The sequence below is a fragment of the Rhinatrema bivittatum genome, chromosome 7, assembly GCF_901001135.1.
Source record: "Rhinatrema bivittatum chromosome 7, aRhiBiv1.1, whole genome shotgun sequence".
In the NCBI taxonomy this organism is placed as follows: domain Eukaryota; kingdom Metazoa; phylum Chordata; class Amphibia; order Gymnophiona; family Rhinatrematidae; genus Rhinatrema; species Rhinatrema bivittatum.
In genome coordinates this window covers 106,049,856-106,070,736 of record NC_042621.1, presented here as the reverse complement: position 1 = coordinate 106,070,736, position 20,881 = coordinate 106,049,856, and the positions used below count along the sequence as shown (strand labels likewise).

The 20,881-nt window shown below is 46.5% G+C and overlaps 1 protein-coding gene across 1 annotated transcript in view; it reads left to right on the top strand.

Moving 5' to 3' along the window:
* Positions 1-20,881, top strand: part of FA2H (fatty acid 2-hydroxylase) — a 135,633-nt gene that overhangs the window by 111,120 nt on the left and 3,632 nt on the right. The window contains exons 3-6 of the mRNA XM_029608880.1: positions 3,820-3,962; positions 6,325-6,431; positions 7,010-7,182; positions 7,618-7,870. Coding sequence (XP_029464740.1) covers positions 3,820-3,962; positions 6,325-6,431; positions 7,010-7,182; positions 7,618-7,870 — 676 coding nt within the window. The remainder of the gene's footprint in view (positions 1-3,819; positions 3,963-6,324; positions 6,432-7,009; positions 7,183-7,617; positions 7,871-20,881) is intronic.

Sequence of the window (20,881 nt, the reverse complement as noted above, 5' to 3'; positions counted from 1 at the left end):
TAGCCCCCATTCACTTTAATACAAGCCCTAGGAGATTCATACAGCTTACGGAGCCACGAAAGAAGAAAAGGGTTAAACCGCATTTTTTGAAGAACTTTAAATAAGTATGGCTAGTGCCCTAAGTTGAAAGCCTTTTCAGCATCCATGGCCTCGAGAAGGAATGGGAGCTGTTGTTGTTTTGCCCACCATATAGAAGCCAAGACTTTACGTGCATTGTCAGAGGCCATATGGCCAGGGATGAACCCAGCCCGGTCCAGGTGTAGAAGATGTGCTATGAAACTATTGACTCTATTAGCTAAAATTTTGGCAAGCAATTTTAAATCAGTTAAGGAGAGAGGGCGGTATGATCTGCAGATTGTAGGGTCTCTACCAGGTTTGGCTATAACCGTGATTCCAGCAAGATTGGAATTTTGTAAAGGGGAACCTTCGGTTCGCAATGTTTTAAACATTTTAGTCAGAGGGGTAAGTTAATTTGTTTACAAAGCACTGATAAAAGCGGGCTGAGAAGCCATCTGAGCCTGGAGATTTGTTTGGCTTGAGCTGTTTAATTGTCAAAGCGACTTCCAGTTGGGAAATATCCTTATCAAGAAATAGGGATTGAGCTTCAGTTAAGACCAGGAGAGCAATGCCTTCTAGGAACTGGTCTATGGTGTCTGGTTTAATGTTAGGGTTAGCCTTATAAAACTCAGAATAAAAGCATGAGAAGCATTGTCTGATACCATTGTTAGCCATTAGTATAGTTCCATTTTCATCTTTAATTTTAGTTATATTATGTAGGCATTTTGCTTTCAGTTTCTTAGCTAAGATTCTACCTGCCTTATTTCCCCCTTCAAAATAAACCTGTTTGACCTGTTCCACATTATGTACAATTTTGGCGTACTCTAGTTCTAGTAAATGAGATCTACATGCTTCCACTTGGTGCAGGTTGATTTGTGAAGGGTATTTCTTATGGTGTCGTTCAAATTGAGCCAACTGTTTTCAATATGGCTGCTCTTTCTTGGGAAGCCTACATTTTAACATGAGAAGCTCTAGCTATCAATTTGCCCCACATTACAGCTTTCAAATAGTCCCAAATAACTATTGAAGAAATTTCTTCTGAATCAGTGAATTTCAGATATTCCAAGATATCTGCCCTACAATTGTTGACATAGGATTCATCATCCAATAGGCTATCATTTAGTCTCCAGAAATGTTGGCCCATATCATATTTGGGAAAGGTTAGTTCTAGCCAAATTGGGGTGTTGTCGGACCATGTTATTGGCTCTGTTTACCCCAGGAAGCTGGCTTACAAGCTCTCTAAATAAAAACAGAAAATCTATCCTGAAATAGGTGTTGTGTAGTCTAGAGAAAAAAGTATAATTTTGTAGATTTAGTTTAGAAGAATCACCAGGAATCAATTAAATTGCATCAAGACAAAAAACTCTTGAACTGGGCATGATCCTTCCTGGAGGCAGAATCACAGCCCACTGAATTATCAATAGATGGATTTAGAGTAATGTTATAGTCCCCCGCATCAATGAGATGACCTTCAGCATGTGTCATAATAAATTCCCCAAGAAAGGGGAAAAAAAGTACCGTATTGCACATTAGGAGCATAAAGGCTTAACATGTATTTTTTCCTGCCAATAGAAATTACCAACATCAGAAACCTCCCATCAGGGTCTCAATGACATGATGCCAAATCAAAAGTAAAAACCTTCTTGAAAAGAATCCCCACCACAGCATATTTAGCCAGCCTTGAGCTCGCTGACCAAAATTGGGCGGGGTATATATCCGAGCGCATCAGGTGTTCAGATCTTCCTTTCAGGTGAGTCTCCTGAACCATCGCAATTGCGATGTTAGATCTGTGGAGATCTGATCATAGGAGCTTCCACTTTTGGGGAAAATTAAGGCCTTTTACGTTTAATGATAACTTTTTAAAGGAAGCCATGACCTTCTGGTGAAGTATTAAGCTGATAAAAAGAAATATGGATTTCAATTATAACGAGGGAACACCACCACCAAGCAAAACCCTTGATCATACTTTAACACAATCTGGTCTTTCCCCTCCAAGGCAAATAATATATGTTTGTTCCCCTTGTTACATAGGGCACAATATCCAGAACCCTCAAAAAGCCTACCCCCACCCTCCCCTTCAGAACCTCTTAGAAAGTAAGGTCCCATATCAAGAACCCAGGAGGAAATGAACATCTGAGATCTGTAAGCTTCCTCCTCGCCAAGCCATCCGCTGGAGGGCAGAGAACAAAGCCATCTTGTCAGGGTCATCTCCAGTACTGCAAGCCAGCCTTCGCATATAGAAAATACAGTAACTAGAACTGTGGCATCACAAGTACAAGCAAGATGGAGAACAGAAGGGGTATGCAACAATGAAGTAGGTTGGCCTAATCAAGTCTTATCGATGTCATGGGCAGAGTTGTCCAAATTTCTGCAGAGCCTTCTGCTTCCCTTCCCCACTCTTTGCCATCTGGGTATTTCCTCTTTCTGTTGATTGGGGGGGGGGGGGTGACCAATGCGGAACTTCCTAAACTGTAAAACAGGCTTCTTTTAGAATTGCTGAGGTCTCTTCCAAGGACTGCACTCGGTATGATGTTCCTTTAATTGAAAACCAGATCTCAAAAGGGTGCAACCATCGATAGCAAATGTTCTCATTACGTAGGAATGATGTTATAGTCCACATGTGTCCTGTCATTTCTTGAGAGTAGTAGGTGAGATATCTGCAAAGATTTATATATTGTGGCCCTCTAGCTGCAGCGCTGTACGTTTCCTTGCCAAAGAAGATGCAATCTTTAACAGCAAATTCATGAAAACATGCGATATCGCATGGCCTGTTCACTGGTTTAGGCCCTAAAGCCTGGTGAGCTCTTTGACTCTTAATACGATCCGTGGGTATAGAGAAAGTTGAATCATCAATGTTTTCCCTACTTAAAATGTCTCTGCATATCTGAGTTACAACACTTCAGTCAGAATGCTCCAGTGTGTCAGGGGCTCCTCGAAACTGCAGATTTACCATGCGGTTTCTATTTACCAAATCTTCCAACTTCATGGCTAGCTGATTGATTTCTGTAAACATAGTTTTGATGTCGTTTTGCAGGGTTTGCAACTTTTCAGCCTGAGTTTCTGTTATTGTCTCATATTAAAGGCATCAACCCATCTCACTCACCTCTTCCTTGATTTCTCCCATGAGTTCCATAACCTCGTTCTTATACATTTTTATATTGTGTCACGAGTCTCGGAACCATGTTTGAAATTTGTCCCAAGTCGGGATTTCCGAGTCAAAGGAGAGTGTGTTATCGCCCTGGGTTCCTCTGCCATCTTGTCCTGCTTGGCCGAAGGGCCTCCGTCCTCTTTTTTTAAAATTTTTTTAATATGAAAATTAGCGGAAATTGATGGATTTTTGTCTGACCGACATCTGTTGAGAATCTGTACTTGTATGGGGTAATCTGAGCTGGAGTTCAGCCCGGGATGTTTAAGATATCCACCGGATTAGTCTGGCAAGGTGCAGAGCTCCAAATCAAGCGTTCAAAAGCTTTGATGTCATTTCCTCCTCAATTTCTATTTCTAAATGGCAATAAGAATACCTCATTAATTATTATTTATGTAGCACTAATGATGTACATTGTGCTGTATGAAATTAAGAATCTTGTTACAGTATCCTTATCTGAGTGTTTACATTTTAAATTTGAGCACAGGGAGATTAAGGGATTTGCTTTTAGTGGGGGGTTAGATTTGAACACATCTTGTGCTTTAAAGGTTAGGTGTACTGCCATGGTTTGTAGGGTTAGAGTTGCTATGTCAATGTAACAGATCTCCTCCTCATAGGATCTTGTGGACTGGAATAAGCCTTTACTGTGGCAGGTGGGACACCTGCGGGAGAAGTATGATGAATGGGTTCACCAACCTGTGAATCGGCCCATCCGCTTGTTCCACTCGGATTTCATAGAGTCCTGCTCTAAAACAGCATGGTAAGAATAGAGGATGTATTGGCCAACCAATATGTGCGTGTATATTGAGAGACAATAGCTAGTATGTGTGTTTGCATGTGCCATGAGAGACACAAACTGTGTGTCCTGAAACATGCCAGTCAATGTGTTTGCCATAAAACATGTCAACCTACATGTGTATGTTAGACTTGCGAGCTAATGTGTATATCTGCTGTTAGACACACCAGCTAGTTAGTATGTGTGTGTCTGCATGACACACAAGCTGGAATATGTTAACGGTGAAGGATGACTCTCCCAGCAGTGTCCTGAAAGATGATGCTTTTTGCATCGTGCAGTTTAACGATGACTGTATTGTACCCTCCGTTAACGCTGAATAGTGTCCACGCTGCCGAGCAGAGCTTCCGCATCCCAGGCCAGGGCTTGGGCTAATGTAGGGGCAGTACTAAGGCCCTTGCTAGAAGAGAGGGCGTTTAGTCATTGCCCAATACCCACATCTAGTGGCCGGACTCAGGCTGCACACATGTCAGAGAGGACTGCAGTCTGTGACTCCTGTCCAAGGACTTTCACTAATGACGGCTCGATTGGAAAAGAGATTTAAAAAAAAATGTGGAAAAACCTGGATAGTTGCAAATAAATACATGTGGTGCTGTAATCCAGTGCAGCATATTTCCTTTTGAGGTGGAAGGCTGAAAAGGAGCAGGAGAAGACTTCTGAGCCAGAAGCCAACAAAAAGTAACAACCAAATGTTGACTTCCCCTGCAGTGTATCCTGTATGAACACTTTCAGACATGCCAGGCAGCATGTTTCCTTATGTATATGGTATGAGACACTGGCCAGTGTGTGTGTGTATGAACCCTGAGAAACACCAGCTCGTATGTGCCATATGCATTCTGAAATACGTCGTCATAACGTTTCAGGTATTTTATTAGTTCAGCACTTTTTCAGTGTTAATTGTACAGTCACTAGAACTGCAGGTTATCAGGAGTCAATGCTTTCGATAAATTTATTACTGGCAAACTGGCACAGCTTGATTAATGCTGAATGCTGCTTCTCCCTGCATGAACACAAAATGATTCTCCCTGCAGCAGTGTGCGCTGGATACAGTTCTGTATGCAAGGCACACACTGTATGCATTTTTGGGATACTGTAGACTCACTGCGTGCTTCCCTGTCCTCGGAGCTGTGCATCACATTGGCAGGCCTTCGAAACCGTTACTGCTCTTAAAATTGCACCTATCAGTGTGACTCAGAGGGAGCAACATCGTCATGTTGATTATGATGCGATTGCAATTTGAGGGCAAGTCTTGTAATATTGCAGGTAACTTATGCGGCAAATATGCGCAGAAGTCACATCAGTATTTAAAGAGAATTTGCACGTGCATTTCCCTTTGAAAGTTATCCCATCAAAACTACCCGCACGAGTTACACCTGCTAAAACATCCGCACATTTTTCATCGTTTGGAATGAACGTGCACACTGTTGAAAATTGAAAAGTATGCGTGCAAGTCCCAAACCCCTCCTCGGCTCCACAGCTGCGAAAGCCTCCCTACAGTCGGAGTAAACTTGTGTGTAGGTTTTTACCTGCACAAACCCTGGGCCACGCTCTAATAAGACATTTTCATGGGTAATATGCTGGTTTACCCTTGAAATGCTTTTGACAATGACTCCCTGTATGTCTAAACCCTTTTGTTATCCAAGCAGATGTGAGGATTGCTACCTCTTACTTCTGGGGGCGAGCAACATGGAATGGATCTCCCCTTTTGGGATCTGCCAGGTACCTCAAGGCTGGCCACAGTTGGCGGAGGGATGCTGGGCTTGGTGGACCCCACTGGTCTCGACCCAGCATGGCACTCGCCATGCTCTTAGCCCCCTCTCCATGGACAGCTTTCCCAAGTGTCGGCAAGAAACGGGGCCAGCCTGAGAGCTGGAGGGCTGACGTCTCAGTGCACCCTCCACACTCTTCATTGTTGATTGGGGAAGGGGAGAGACCACTATTGTAGTAGTAATAGTAGTAGTGGTCATCCTCCCTCCCCGATTCTCAAAGCACCACTTTCCTGTTGTCCTTTGACTGGCTCCAATGGAGGGGGGAATCTGACCTTGCTTTGGGCTGTGCCTGAGCCGCAAGACGGCCTGCAGTGATGTTCATCATCAACCTCATCTTTATAGAAAAAAAAAGTTACAGTGCATCAGTTTGCACAGCAGCTTTGAGTTCAGCTTATATTTCAAGACTTTTATAATAAGTAATCACAACTGTACGAGGTTTATCTGCTATTTGACCTTCATAATAATTGCTTTGCTTCATGTTTAGAGATCAGTTTTGTAGATATTGCTGCGAGTCTGTTTTTGTGGTGATGACTAATGCTGCCGTTCCCCCCCCTCTCTAGGTACGTAGTTCTTGCTGTTTGGGTCCCAGTCGTGCTTTACTTCAGCTGGTTCTGCTATACGTCCCTCGCTCAGGGAAATACCAGGCTCTTCACCTCCTTCACAACAGGTAGGATCACCCAGTACTCCTACAGGCCGAGCCCCTCACCCCCCCCCCCTTCCCCCCCCCAAGCATCACAGCAAATCTCTCCAGGACCCACAGGAGCAAGCAGAGGGGGCAACTAGAGCTCTTGCAGTCTCAAATTTTGATGGTAAAAACCCAAACATTGTGGTGGGTGTATGCGTGTGTTCAGGTCTTATAGCTGCTGGCAGGGCCTCCTTTTTAATTTAGAAAGAAGACACACCAGTCCCAGTGGTTGGCAGAAAATCATCTCAGGGCTTCACCTCCTGCCTCTGGCAACATCCAACAACTATATGATGAGAGATCAGCGGTGCAGTGCTGATCTGACAAGCGGATAGAGGCGCTCGCAATCCATCAAGGTATATGCTGCACAAAGGGCCGGATTCCAGATTGTTGTGCATAAGCCCCCAGAAATCAGAGCGCAGCAAATGAAGGGAGTTCCTGTTCTTGCCACCCAAGACCACATGCCTGTGTTGCCTAAATCAAGCCCTGGCTGCACAGTGCTTTGTGACACCCCTCCCCTTTCGCACGCTATGGACTCTAATTACCCGCCTCCTTCCCCACAGAATATGCCATCCCCGTGCACCAGTACTGCTTCCCGCTCTTCTTTCTGCTGGGCATGCTGATATGGTCCCTGCTGGAGTATGCCATCCATCGCTTCATCTTCCATATGAAGCCCCCTGCCAGCAACTATTATCTTATCGTGCTGCACTTCATGCTGCATGGCCAGCATCACAAGGTGAGAGACCTGGGGAGGAGGGGGGCAAGAGGAGATGCATTTAGGATTAGGAACCCTGAACTCTGACCTTTCTCTCCGCATTTCATGCTGCAAGGAAATAATTGCATTGCTTGGGCTTTGCCAGTCTTCTCCTAGCAGAGAATAAATCGGAACACTTGAATACATTTGTTGGAAGATATTTAGCAGGCTTGTGTGTTACTGACTCTGAAGTGTCATATTTTGGCAAGAAACTTTGCATTGGGAAGGTAACAGGGTCTCTCTGCGTCAGGGAAAAGTACTAGGTTGTAATATGCCTCCCCCCCCCCCCCCCCAGCATGGAGTAACCCTGCTGTTGCAGCTGTGCTTATGGGACTGGGTTTGGGGATCCAAAGGTAAGAGCAACAGGGGTGGAGGAGACTGGCTTGTCTAACGCTGCCTTTTTTTTTCCCCCCTCAGTCTCCGTATGACAGCTCCCGCCTGGTCTTTCCTCCTGTGCCAGCGTCCCTGGTGATAGGATTCTTTTGTGGAATCATTCTTCTACTTTTTCCAAAAATTGTGGGACTCTCCATTTTTGTTGGTGGCCTTTTTGGCTATATCATGTATGATATGATCCACTATTATCTGCACTACGGATCCCCCAAGGAAGGCTCCTACCTGTATGGACTGAAGGCCTACCATGTCAAGCATCATTTCGAACATCAGAAGTCAGGTATAAGACCCACTGTCTTCTTACAGTATGTGTATTTAAAGGGTTTTCTTTAAGTATCTTTTTTTTTCTTGGCAGACTCTCAACATGTATTATAATAATTGCTTATGCTATTAGGTAATTGAGGCTATTTGTCTTTCCTGAAACTGAATATACTTGAGGAGTCTGACTCCATCTGGTGTGGAGGGCAGACCAGTACCAATCTAATCTGAAAGAAATTCTGCTCGAAATATGAATATCAAAACTGAAAGAACCCTTACACACATTTATTGCGCCAAAAATTAAAAATATCCTTATTAAGGAGGAAAAAAGACCTCAGAACCCGTGTTAAGTTTTATTCAAAACGTATACGCATTTACGGGTAGGTCAATCATCGGTCTTTTTTAAAAAAAACAAAAACAAAAAACCTCCCCAAGTGCCTTTATTATTTAATTTTATTTTCAATGTTTCTTCTTTTTATTTTTATATTAAAAATCACTGTTTAATTTTTCTTATGGTACTCGTTAGAGCCTCTTTGTATCATAAAACTGCCACATCTGAATTCTTGCAAAGCTTTTTGTTAAACTCACATTTCTTTGGCTCAAATTAGCTCAAAATGCATTTTTTTTTAAAGACAAAACTTACTTTAGGTCTCTTGGCTTGAGCCCAATCACACTCAAAAACCTGCATGAAACCTTAGGGCGAAGCTCTTCATGTGGGAGGTCGCTCCACATAACCACTTACGTTTCCTAGCGTGTAGCAGATGGACTCAAAACAAGTGGGTATAGTGTGCTCGTGCTAGCAGTTGGAGACTGATCTGACATCAGCACGGGTACATATACCCCCGCAGGAAGTGCAGCAATTCAGTAATTTCCGTCTCCAAAGCAGTTTGGAGCCACCCCACGCTCGCTGAGCGTGTTTCCAAATTCTACATGACTAAATTCATAGAAGACACCTACCTGAAGGCGAGCCCCGCACTCCTGCGGTGATACCAGTCGGTCCCTCCCCCAGTTGAGTTTCCCGAGGTGATTTCCGTGGTCCCTCGGAGGTAAGTGCCTCGGTCCGGTGGCCGACTCGCGGCAGGGACCTAGCCCCCGAGTGAGAAGGGCTCAGCGCGGCATAGAGGCAGCCTCGGTCCCGGCGTGGACTTGGCCCCCGAGCGAGACGAGTTCGGGCACGGCCCAGAGGCAGCAGGTGCACTTCCTCGAGCGCAGCGGTGACGGTACTCGCCCTCTCCCCCCGCAGCCGGAGACCGCCCGGGTCGCAACCGGGAAGCGCCGAAGACAAGGTAAGGCGTACATCTTTACTTGTTGGTCTCAGAGGAAGCAAGGATTCGCAGAGTCTGCCTATGTGGCAATCCGCCACGGAGGTCGCCATTTTCCTACCTGGTTTGTCACCGCGCAATAGGCGCCTGTTGCTACGCGCACGCTGTTAGGCGCACATTGGTAGGCGCGAGTTCATAGGCGTCCGCTGATAAGCATCCGTTCCTAGGCACACATGGAGCGTAAGAGAGGCCATGCGTCAGCGGAGCTGGCCCCTCCAGCATCAGACATGAGCCTCTGCTCGGCATGCAACCTCAGAGCCACACAGAGCGAGGAAGCAGACTCCCTATGTGCCCAATGTGAAGAGGCCTTGGGAGTTCCAGGCCAGGACCAGTCGCAGCCCAGCGTACTTGCCAGTTACTCAGGGAACACCCCGGACCTAGCAGGCAGCAGTGAGCAGCCGGGGACCCCGAGGGACCTGGTACCCCTCAGACCAGATCCTGCTTCGCTCTCCTGGGTGGAATTATTCAAGGGGATTCATGCCTTTGTCACAATGCAGGCTGCTCCCCGAGCAGGTCCATACGTACCGGATGACCCGGCCCCTGGACCCTCAAGGCCTAGGTACGGCCACGTGCCACCCGGAACCCCCACTTATGGGGATTCAGATTGCCCTGAGGAAGACGACGAGTCCCCTGAGGGAGAACTTCCCTCGGGGGTTGAACCATATCTGACCATGAGGCGCTTCTTTTTGAAAGGGGATCTCCCAGGCCTGATCTCTCAATGCCTGTCGGAGCTGGCTATTCCGCGCCACGATACCCCAGAGGAACCTAGAATGAACCCCCTGTTAGAGGGCCTGCGCCAAACGTCTCACCATTTCCCCCTCCTACAAGTAGCTCAGCAGTTAATTGATCTGGAATGGAATACGCCGGAGGCCTCATTCAAAGGGGGTCGGGCCTTGGCTGGCATGTACCCTTTAGACCCGGCAACCAAGGAGATGCTGGCGTGCCCCCAGGTAGACGCCATAGTTAGCGCAATTGTGAAGTGCACCACCATTCCGGTGGAGGGGGGGACGGCCCTCAAGGATATACATGACCGGCGCATGGACACCATTCTGAAACAAGCCTTTGAGGTGGCAGCCATGTCCCTACGAATTGCGACCTGCTGCACCGTGGTGACACGTTCCTGTTTATCAGAGGCTAGGAACAACACCCCGGGAGAAGAAATGGAATCAGCTCTTTCGTTCCTCACTGATGCAGCCTCCGACTTAGTCCGTACGGCAGCCAAAGGAGTGTCATCCTCAGTGGCGGCCAGGAGACAGCTCTGGCTACGTAATTGGTCGGCAGACTCCTCCTCCAAGACATGCCTCACGAGAATGCCCTTTGAGGGATCCCTCCTGTTCGGCAGCGACCTTGAGAAACTGGCCAATAAATGAGGCGCCTCTCCATTACCCCATCTACCAGAAGACCGGTCAAGGAGGAACCAGCGCCATTTTCCTAGACCATCCAGAGGTAGAACCTCTCAGAGCTTCAACCCTTACAGGACTCGCTACCAAGCACCTCGTTCGCAGGCCAGGAACCAGTCCTTTCGGCCTAAGCACAACAAGAGGGGAACCGGCTCTGGTTCAGGTCCCGGCCGTACCCCACTATGACAATCAGCCGACCCATCCGTAGGTAGCAGCCATAGGGGGCAGGCTATCCCTCTTCTACCGCAGGTGGGTCGAGATTACCTCGGATCAGTGGGTCCTCGCCATCATCCGAGAAGGGTATTACCTGGATTTTCTTCGACTCCCACCGGACAGGTTTGTGGAATCTCTTTGTTCACCCATCAAGAGGACGGCCCTAGAAGTTACTTTGCGGAGGCTCCTGTCCCTAAAGGCCATAATCCCAGTGCCTGCAAGGGAGATGAATTCTGGGCATTATTCCATTTATTTCATAGTGCCCAAGAAGGAGGGCACTTTCCGGCCCGTCCTGGACCTCAAGTCAGTCAACCGATACCTACGGGTCCCCAGCTTTTGCATGGAAACTCTGCGGTCTGTCAAAAATTCAGTGCAACCAGGGGAGTTTCTCACATCCCTAGATCTGTCGGAAGCCTACCTGCATATCCCAATCCATCGGGATCATCAGCGCTATTTACGCTTCAAGGTCCTGGACCAACACTTCCAGTTCCGAGCTTTACCCTTCGGGTTAGACACCGCGCCGTGGACCTTTACCAAGGTCATAGTAGTGGCAGTGTCCCTCAGGAAGGAGGGAATCCTCGTCCATCCCTACCTGGACGATTAGCTGATCTGGGCGAAGTCACCAGAGGAGAGCCACCAGGCAACCAACAGAGTTATAGCTCTTCTGGAAAGCCTAGGATGGGTAGTAAACCTGAACAAGAGTTCCCTACAGCCTTCTCAGTCGCTGGAATACCTAGGAGTCCAATTCGACACCCAGGAAGACAGGGTCAGCCTGACCTCCAAGAGAAGATCAAAGCTCCGGAATCGTCTGCAGGCCCTGCTGAGCACCACCCGGCACACAGCTTGGGATTACTTACCGGTCCTCGGCCTTATGGCATCCACTCTGGAGGGTGATACCATGGGCGCGGGCTCATATGAGACCATTACAACGCGCCCTCCTATCTTGATGGAGCCCACGATCACAGCACTACACCGTACACCTACCTCTACCAGCCAGAGTGCGGAATCAGCTACGGTGGTGGTTGCAGCCCAGCCACATGAGCCGGGGGTCAAGAATGTCCTCCCCAACCTGGACCCTGCTCACGACAGATGCCAGCCTGAATGGATGGGGAGCACACTGCGAAGAACTCACCGCCCAAGGGCGGTGGAACAGGGAAGAGTCGGGGTGGAACATCAACCGACTAGAGGCATGGGCAGTCAGGTTAGCATGCCTGCGCTTTGCCCACAGACTTCGAAACAGAGCGGTCAGAGTGATGTCGGACAACGCCACCACAGTGGCATACATCAACTGACAGGGCGGAACCAGAAGCCAACAGGTATCCCTAGAAATAGACCCCCTGATGACTTGGGCGGAAGCAATTCTCCAGGACATCTCCGCCGTCCACATCGCCGGGAAGGACAACACCATGGCAGACTTCCTCAGCAGAGAAAGCCTAAACCCGGGTGAATGGTAGCTGTCGCCCACAGTTTTCCAGATGATTGTGGATCAGTGGGGGACGCCGGGCATGGACCTACTAGCGGACAGGTCCAACGCTCAAGTACCCAGATATTTCAGCCGCAGGCGGGATCCTCTCTCCCAGGGGATCGATGCCCTGGTACAGCCATGGCCTCAGGGGATCCTGCTATATGCCTTTCCTCCATGGCCCCTGCTGGGCGCCATTATACACAAGATTCAGCAGCACAGAGGCCTAGTTCTTCTAGTGGCACCGGACTGGCCAAGAAGACCCTGGTACGCAGACATGAGAAGACTACTGGCAGGGAATCCACTTCCCCTGCCTCCACACAGGGACCTGCTGCAGCAAGGTCCCATCCTCCATGAGGATCCAGCTCAATTCTCTCTTATGGTCTGGCCCTTGAGAGGGCTAGACTGAAGAACAGAGGATACTCTGGGTCGGTAATAGATACACTCCGAGCATGCAAGTTCTCCACATCCCTAACAGATATAAGGATCTGGAGAGTATTTGAAGCCTGGTGCGAAACTCATGGCACCAATCCACATACCGCTAAGATCCCTATCATTTTGGATTTCCTGCAAGATGGACTTCAGAAGGGTCTGTCCCTCAGTTCCATCAAAGTTCAAGTGGCAGCGCTATCCTGCTACGGTCCCTGGAGTGACGGCAACAGCATCGCCACACCCCAGACGTTTCACGTTTCCTGAAAGGAGTCAAACACATTCGCCTGCCACTGAAGTGGCCAGTACCCCTGTGGAACCTCAACCTAGTTTTGGAATTTCTAGCGGGACACACCTTCAGACCACTTCGAGGCCTGTCCCTCCGTTTGTTAACCTTGAAGATGGTGTTCCTGCTGGCTGTATGCTCAGCATGCCGCATCTCGGAGCTACAAGCACTGTCCTGCCGGGATCAGTTTCTCAGAATCACTCCAGAGGCTATCCATCTTCGCACGGTTCCTTCCTTACCCAAGGTAGTCTCACACTTCCACCTCAACCAAACCATATCCTTGCCTACCACGGACGGTTTGAAGAAGTCTGAAGAAGGTCGAATACTACGCCATCTCGACATCGGCAGGCTGCTGTCCAGATACCTGGACATGTCAGAAGCAGTACGAAAGACGGGACCACCTGTTCGTCCTTCACAGTGGGAAGAAGCAAGGGGAAGCGGCCTTATGGCCAACCATCGCCCGCTGGATCAAAGAAGTTATCAAGGCGGCCTACGTAGAAGCGGGAAAGCCACCACCTCTACGGGTCAAGGCTCACTCTACCCGAGCGCAAGCGGCATCCTGGGCAGAAACTAGGATGCTGTCGCCTGCAGAGATCTGTAAAGCGGCGACGTGGTCTTCCCTCCATACCTTCTCCAGATTCTACCGTCTGGATGTCCAGGCCAGGGAGGACACAGCATTCGCGAGGGCTATCCTGAATGGACCTCGGGCAGCCTCCCGCCCAGTCCGGGAGTAGCTTTTGTACATCCCACTTGTTTTGAATCCATCTGCTACACACTAGGAAATGTAGAGATTACTTACCTGATAATCTCCTTTTCCTTAGTGTATGCAGATGGACTCAGCATCCCGCCCGGCTGCCGGCATATATGGGGATTCACCGACTCACGGTAAACCATGTTTTCTTATAATAGTGCATCCACCCTGCCGGGTGTCGACGCCTTCCGGTTGAGAACACTGGCGGTCTCCAGCTACTATCAATCGGTCAGGGTAATCCTGTTCATGTAATCAATCGGTCAGTCACACATATATCCATAAAGCTTTTGCAAGGAAGATTACTGAATTGCTGCACTTCCTGCGGGGGTATATGTACCCGGGCTGACGTCAGATCAGTCTCCAACTGCTAGCACGAGCACACTATACCCACTTGTTTTGAGTCCATCTGCATACACTAAGGAAAAGGAGATTATCAGGTAAGAAATCTCAACATTGTAAATCAAAGTGCCATCAAGGTGCCGACCTTAGCTAGCGTTTCGCTGTTAAGCTGTTTCAAGGCAATAGCTACGAGACAAACAGTGTAAGCATCTCACAACACAATGCACAAAATTGTTTCAAAACTTCAAAAACTCCTTATATTACCAAGTTTGTGCTTTTACTTCAACATATTCTTACTTTTCTTCTTGTGGTTCCACCGCTAATGGTGATTCTTAGCAATTTGAGCCAAAGAAATGTGAGTTTAACAAAAAAGCTTTGCACGAATTCAGATGTGGCAGTTTCATGATACAAAGAGGCTCCAACGAATACCAAAAGAAAAATTAAACAGTGATTTTTAATATAAAAATAAAAAGAAGAAACATTGAAAATAAAATAATAAAGGCACTTGGGGAGGTTTTTTTTTAATAAGGATATTTTTAATTTTTGGCGCAGTAAATGTGTGTGTAAGGGTTCCTTCAGTTTTGATATTTCTATATCTTACACGTCCTGGTTGTTTTAGAAATATGAATAAACAAATGACCACAACTTTTTTTTTTAATTTTCCATAAGATCCTGGTTAGAACTACTCCTAGATTCCATGTCGACCCTGGGCAATTAATTTTATTTCTCCCTGTACCTCAGTGACTGTGTGACTATGGGTTAATCACTATATTTTTCTTTCTGCTTCAGTTACTGACTCTCCATGTGACTCTGAGTCACTTTATTATCATTTATATAGAGCAGACCAAATATATGCAGTGTTATAGAGAGAGACAAATAATGGACAGTCTTAACTCCTTGGAACTTACAATTTTATCAAGACAGACAAGGCATATTTCCCTGTGTCTCAGATCTAATCTTGAATCTGCTACTGACTTTCTTATGCCCTTGGGCAAGCCACTTTATCTTCCCGTGCCTTTGTTTATGCAGCTATGATTGGGAAATTTAAATTCTTTTCTCTCCCCTTTAGAATTTGCATGTAAGGTGAGATCCTTCATCTCAGCATTTTCTTAACTTATAAAGCAAGGTGGTAACCCATTCAGTAGACGGATATCTTACAACGTATGCTGATGGTTTTGCTCAAAACCAGAGACCTGTACAGGCTCTGCCTCAAATTCAAATCACAAAGGTTCTCGACCAGATTGCAGGGGATATAAGGGTGTAATCTTTAAAGCCTTACGTGGGGTTTTTGTATGTAAAATAGAGTTCTCTATCAACCGGCAGGTGTGAATTAAATGTGACATGTAGGTGATGTCATTAGTCAGTACCGACACGCACCCAGCTGTCAGAGTTCAGCAGAGCCTTTACTAATCATATAGGGGAGATCCCATATGTGCATGCTGCCTCGTGAGCCCCCCTCAGTCTTGCTTTGTCAAGGCTACTAATTGGAAGTATCCCAGTCTTCCTCTCTTTACAATTTGTTTTCTGGCCTTATTTTTTTATTGACCTAGTTTTTCTTTCTTGTTGCATCATTTTTCTTTCACACCATCCACAGCTACCACTGCAGTTCAAAGCTCCCACTGTGTGCTGCCAGTAGCAAGATCTTAGTGTAGAAGAGCAGATCTTGGTCTCTGAAGAGGATGTGTCTCCTCCAACTCCGGTGCAGAGGGTCCTTCAGCTAGTGGGAGCCCAGCTGTCTGAGAATGTGAGAATTTCATTGCCTTTTTAGACCCTGAGGAATAAAGGAGGAGGTTGAAGCCTCTCCTGTCCAAAATGAAGGAATTCTTCCCATAAGTAATGCTGTTCAAAGCCCCTCAGAGGCTTGTTCTTTCCCTCAGAGGTTTCCAGGGCCGGGAGTAAGTCCTCACTTTGCAGTCATAGATTTGTCTCCTCCAGGGAGAGTCCATTCATGGATTAGAAGGGGAAGAAGTGGCATCAGTGCGTTCTTAGATCCCCTCCACTACAAAAGAGAAGCTTCTGAAAGGGTCTTCTTCCCGGTCACTACCATCATCAGGGTCGTAGCTTAGCTTATTGCTATGGTCAGGGAAGGAGGGAGATACCTTCCAATCCTTTACCTGACTCCATTTTTGGTAGATGCTGCATCCATTCTTGTACATAGACTCTTCAAACATCTACAGATGAGGCAGATGCTGTCATCTCTTCCATTGGTCCAAAAGCTGGATCTGAAACACATGGGGCAGCCCTCCCCAGGCTTTGGGGTGGCTCAGCTATCACCCCACTTGGTGGTGGTGGAGTCTGTGTTAAAGCATGAAAAGTGCACCGGTGATCATTCTAACACACCTCCTTGCAAGGGCATAAAGATGTTAGCTATGCTTGGGAAGATGATCATTCAGGGATCCATGCTTAGTGCCCAGATAACAGCTCTTCACCTGTGCATGGTACAGTGTTTGAATAAATGTTGACAGATGCTGAAACCTTTTGAGGAAGTAGTCAGACCACTGAGCAATATAGAGGCATGTGAGAAGCATCTCTTTGCTCCATATATGAAGCTTTGTTTGGCCCCTTCCATCAAAATTCAAAGGCTAGTGTGGTTGAGAGACTGGCCTTCGAAAGATGTGCATGGCTGTCTGGGAGATGTCCCCTATGTTTAGGTTAATTTCTTTGGTGACAAAGTAAAGGAGATGGTGGTTCCGATTAAGAAGCATGAGCCACCCTACAGTTGTTGCCACTGATGGTGGTGTACCAGCCAGCCCCAGCCTGACAACACTACTTTCCTTATAAATACCTATTCTACAAAAGATGCTCTTTCTGCTCTTTTCTGTGCTCTTGGCCTCCTCCCATTCTTCAACAGCAGTTGACCACTAGAGGTCAGTTAAGGGAAAGACATCAATCCAAGGCCTATCAGTAATTATGGCCTAAGCCTGGGACCCGTTTTTTATATCCTTGAGGCCTGCCTCTTTCAGTGGTGGGAAGGGTCCAGGCCTTCCTTCTGAAATGGATCAGTGTCACCAAGGACCACAGAGTTCTGAAATTTGTGGAGCCTGGTTACCGTTTGCCTTTTTCCTGCCCTTCAATGACCCAACAGGCTTTAATCTTCAGCTCCGTCTGCCTAGATGCAGCTGAAGGTAGTTGCTCGTACAACAGAAAGCAATTGATGTTATCCCTTCAGGAGTGTTGCCAGGGGTAGTTCTTGTAGGATTTTCTAATTTTATTTATTTACTTATTGATTTTTTTTAATTCCAATTTTCAGGCACTTCATAGCAAATTACATTCAGGTACTATAGGTATTGCCTTGTCCCCTCAGGGCTCACAATCTGTTTGTCCCTAAGGTAATGGAGACTGAAATGACTTGCCGAAGATCTCAAGGAGCAGCTGTGGGATTTGAACCCTGGATTCCCTGCTTTGCAGTCAGAGGGATTGAGACCTATTCTGGATTTGTGGTTCAAATGATTCTTCCCATTATTCAACAAGCAGATTGGATATGTGCTCTGGACTTGAAAGAGACTCCTGTGCACATCTCCATTCACCCCTCTCACCAGAGGTTCTTAGACTCTATGGCTTCAAGAGTGTTCACAAAATGCCTTGCAGTAGCACCTGTGCATCTGGTCAGCAGGAAGTATGCATATTCCCTTACCTGGATGATTGATAGGTGATGGGTCCATTTCCAACTGGAGTTGTGGATTCTCTCAAAGCGATCATTTGACTCTTACAATCTCTGATATTGCTGGTCAACTCCCAAGTCCAACCCAATCCCATCTCAAGAGATTGTTCATTGGAGCCTAGATAAATGCTGTCAAGGAGAAGGCATTTATTCCAATTAAAAGAACCACATTATTGTTGGGACTAGTGAGCTCTTTTCTATACTGGGTCCAAGGTCCAGTGAAATTGGCCCTGGTGGTTCTAGGACACATGGTTGTAGCAGAGGATGAAGTTTCCTTGGCTTGCTGCACATGCAGGACCTTCAGCTAGCCCTCCAAAATGAGTAAAATCAACTCTATTAACCATTGCCACCAAATCTTTGTAAAGCCTGGGATGAGGGCATCTCCTCAGTGGTGGATGAATCTAGAGATAACTCAAGATGGGCCTCTTGCTGTGTGTATCCCAATACATCAAGTGATCCTGTCTACTAATGCTGTTCCTGAGGGGAGTGGGTGCATTCAGAAGCTGCATGGTCCCAGTTATCCCAGTCTGCAGCAGCGAGCCATCTGCAGAACAACCTACTGGAGCTGCAAACTATCAGTTATGCTCCTGGAGCATTCTCTTACCTGCTGTCAGGCAAGTGAATATTGATCCAGAAGGATAACTAGGTGGCCATGATCAAGCAGAGGGGCATGGGTTTGTATGTGAGGAAGCCCTCCAGATCTGGTCATGGACTGGTTATCAGATCTCCAGGCGACCTGTTTAAGGAGTCCAAAACATGTTGGTGGACCACCTAATCAGAATGCTGCAACCTTATGAGTGGTCCTTGGATCAAAGGTTCACAGACAAGTTGTTTACTCTTTGGGGAATACTGGTGATCAACATTTTCACCTTAGAAGATAACAATAAGGTCACGTAGTTCTGCTCTATGCTTCTGAGCAGTAGTTCAGCTCCCAGTGTTTTTGTTCTAAGCTGGAACACTGATCTATTCTATGCTTACCTGCCAGTTCCTCTCATTGCCAGGACGGTCCAGAAGGTCATCTGGGACAAGGCAAAAGTGACTTTTATAGCACTGCAATGGCCATGTCAAATGTGGTAGCCATGTCTGTCTATCAGCTCAGCCTCCAGTTTTGTTGGGATGCTCTCTGATTTTTCACAGACGAGGGTGGCAGGCTCTCCGAGCATGGTAAAGGGCTAGTTGATTTTGACTAGAACGACTTTGACCAGAAGATCTAGAGATTCAAGTGGAAGAAGCTTTCGATTTGGTGTGGGACCAGCTGACTGCTTCCTTTCTTCTGTGGCTTTCAGGACTTGCTTCAATATCTATTCTTCCTCTCATCTTCAGGCCTAAGTATTTAAAAGACATTGCAGCTCTGATCTCCCCTCCACCCATTAGTATTGAAGATTATGAGAGGTTTGAGGCATTCCAAGCCTCCAGTGTCTTGGGACTTCACCAGGCTTAATTCATGAAACCTCTTTTTGAAACTGAGTCCGTGGTTCCTTGACTTGGTTTCTTACCTGGAAAGTATTTTCTTGTTGCTGCCACTTCAGCAGTAAGATTAAGCAAATTAAAGACTATGGTTTTTTATTCACCGTTCCTGCAGTTCTTTCACAACAGAGAGGTTTAATGCACGCCCCTAAGTTTTTTCAAAAAGTGGTATCTACATTCCACATTAACCAAAATATTGTGCTGCCTATTTTCATTCTGGGATAGCATGCATACTAGAAAGAAAAGGCTCTTCAGTGTTTGGATTGCAAGAGCACCCTAGCATATTCCTTGAGAAAGACTCTACTTCATTGTCAAGTCTATCAGCTATTTGTATCCTTTGATTCCCAATAGATTGGGAATAGCAGTTGCCATAACAACTGTCTAATTGGTTAGCAGATTGTATCATGCCCTGTTATGCGCCAGCTGGCTTGCAGATTAGAGATTGTCAGGGCTCATGTGAGAGCCATGGTGACTTCAGTGACTCATTTCAAGGCCAATTTCATTGAAGACATTTGCAAAGCTGCTACCTGGTTGTCCGTTCACACCATTACATCCTATTACTGTCTTGTCAACATGGGACAGTAACTTTGGACAGGCAGTTTTGCGCAGTCTGTTGACCCAGTAATCTACTCTCCACTGGTGGGGTTGAGGTTGCTTGTTTTATTAATTGCTCTGCATGGCTAACTCAGCTCTGCTTGATAATAGAGAAAGCAAGTTTGCATACCTGTAAACAGAGTTCTCCATAGACAGCAAGATGAATTAGTCATTCTTAATATCTGCCTGCCTCCCTGGAGAGTCTACTGCTTCACTTAAACTCTGGAAGAGACTGAGGGGGCTCATGAGGCAGTGTGTGTGTGCAGGGGCTTCTGAGCATGCTCTGAGAGCTGGATCCATGTCGGTGCGGTCAAATAACATCACCCATATATTATGGCTAATTCATCCTGCTGTCTACAGAGAATCTTCTGCAGAGAGCCCTATTTACAGGTAAGCAAACTTGCTTATGTGCACACTGTTAACCTTTGTACGGGCCAAGCAATTTTTCATGAGACTGGGAGAATGCAAGTGCTGTCACTGCCATGAGGAAGAGTATGCGCTGAAAAAAAGAAGGTATTGTGAGGGTGTTCCAAGATGGGGCCACAAAGTATGCACATGCTCGGATGCTTCAATACCTGCTATTATGATCATGGAAATTACATCTAACTTTTTATTGTATGTGCACTTTTTGGTTTGGAGCAACTGATGGAGGATGTGGGTAAACTACTGGAGGGTCTGGCTCAGCTAGTGGAGGTCTGGGTAAACTGGTGAAGGTGTTGGCACATTGGTGCTTGCAAGTCCATTCACAAGTATTTTCCTAAGTGGAATATATGCATAGGTCATTCAGCTTTATAAAATACCTGCCTCCGTGCATAAACTGATGATTAATATGCACACATTACAATTATTAGGTATTTAAATTATATGAAATAGGAATAAAAGCCATGCTGATTGCTGTATTTAAAAATGTATGCATATATTAAAATTTTTGGGGCGGCGATACGTGAAATTTTTTAAACTGCATGACTCCCGCTGCACAGTTTGTAAAATACAGACATGACTTTAGGCACACACACTTATGCGCATACATGGATTAAAGCATTTGAGAATACTTAAGCAGTCAGCATAGAGGTGTTACTCAACTTGTAAATCAGCCAGTTAGATGATTA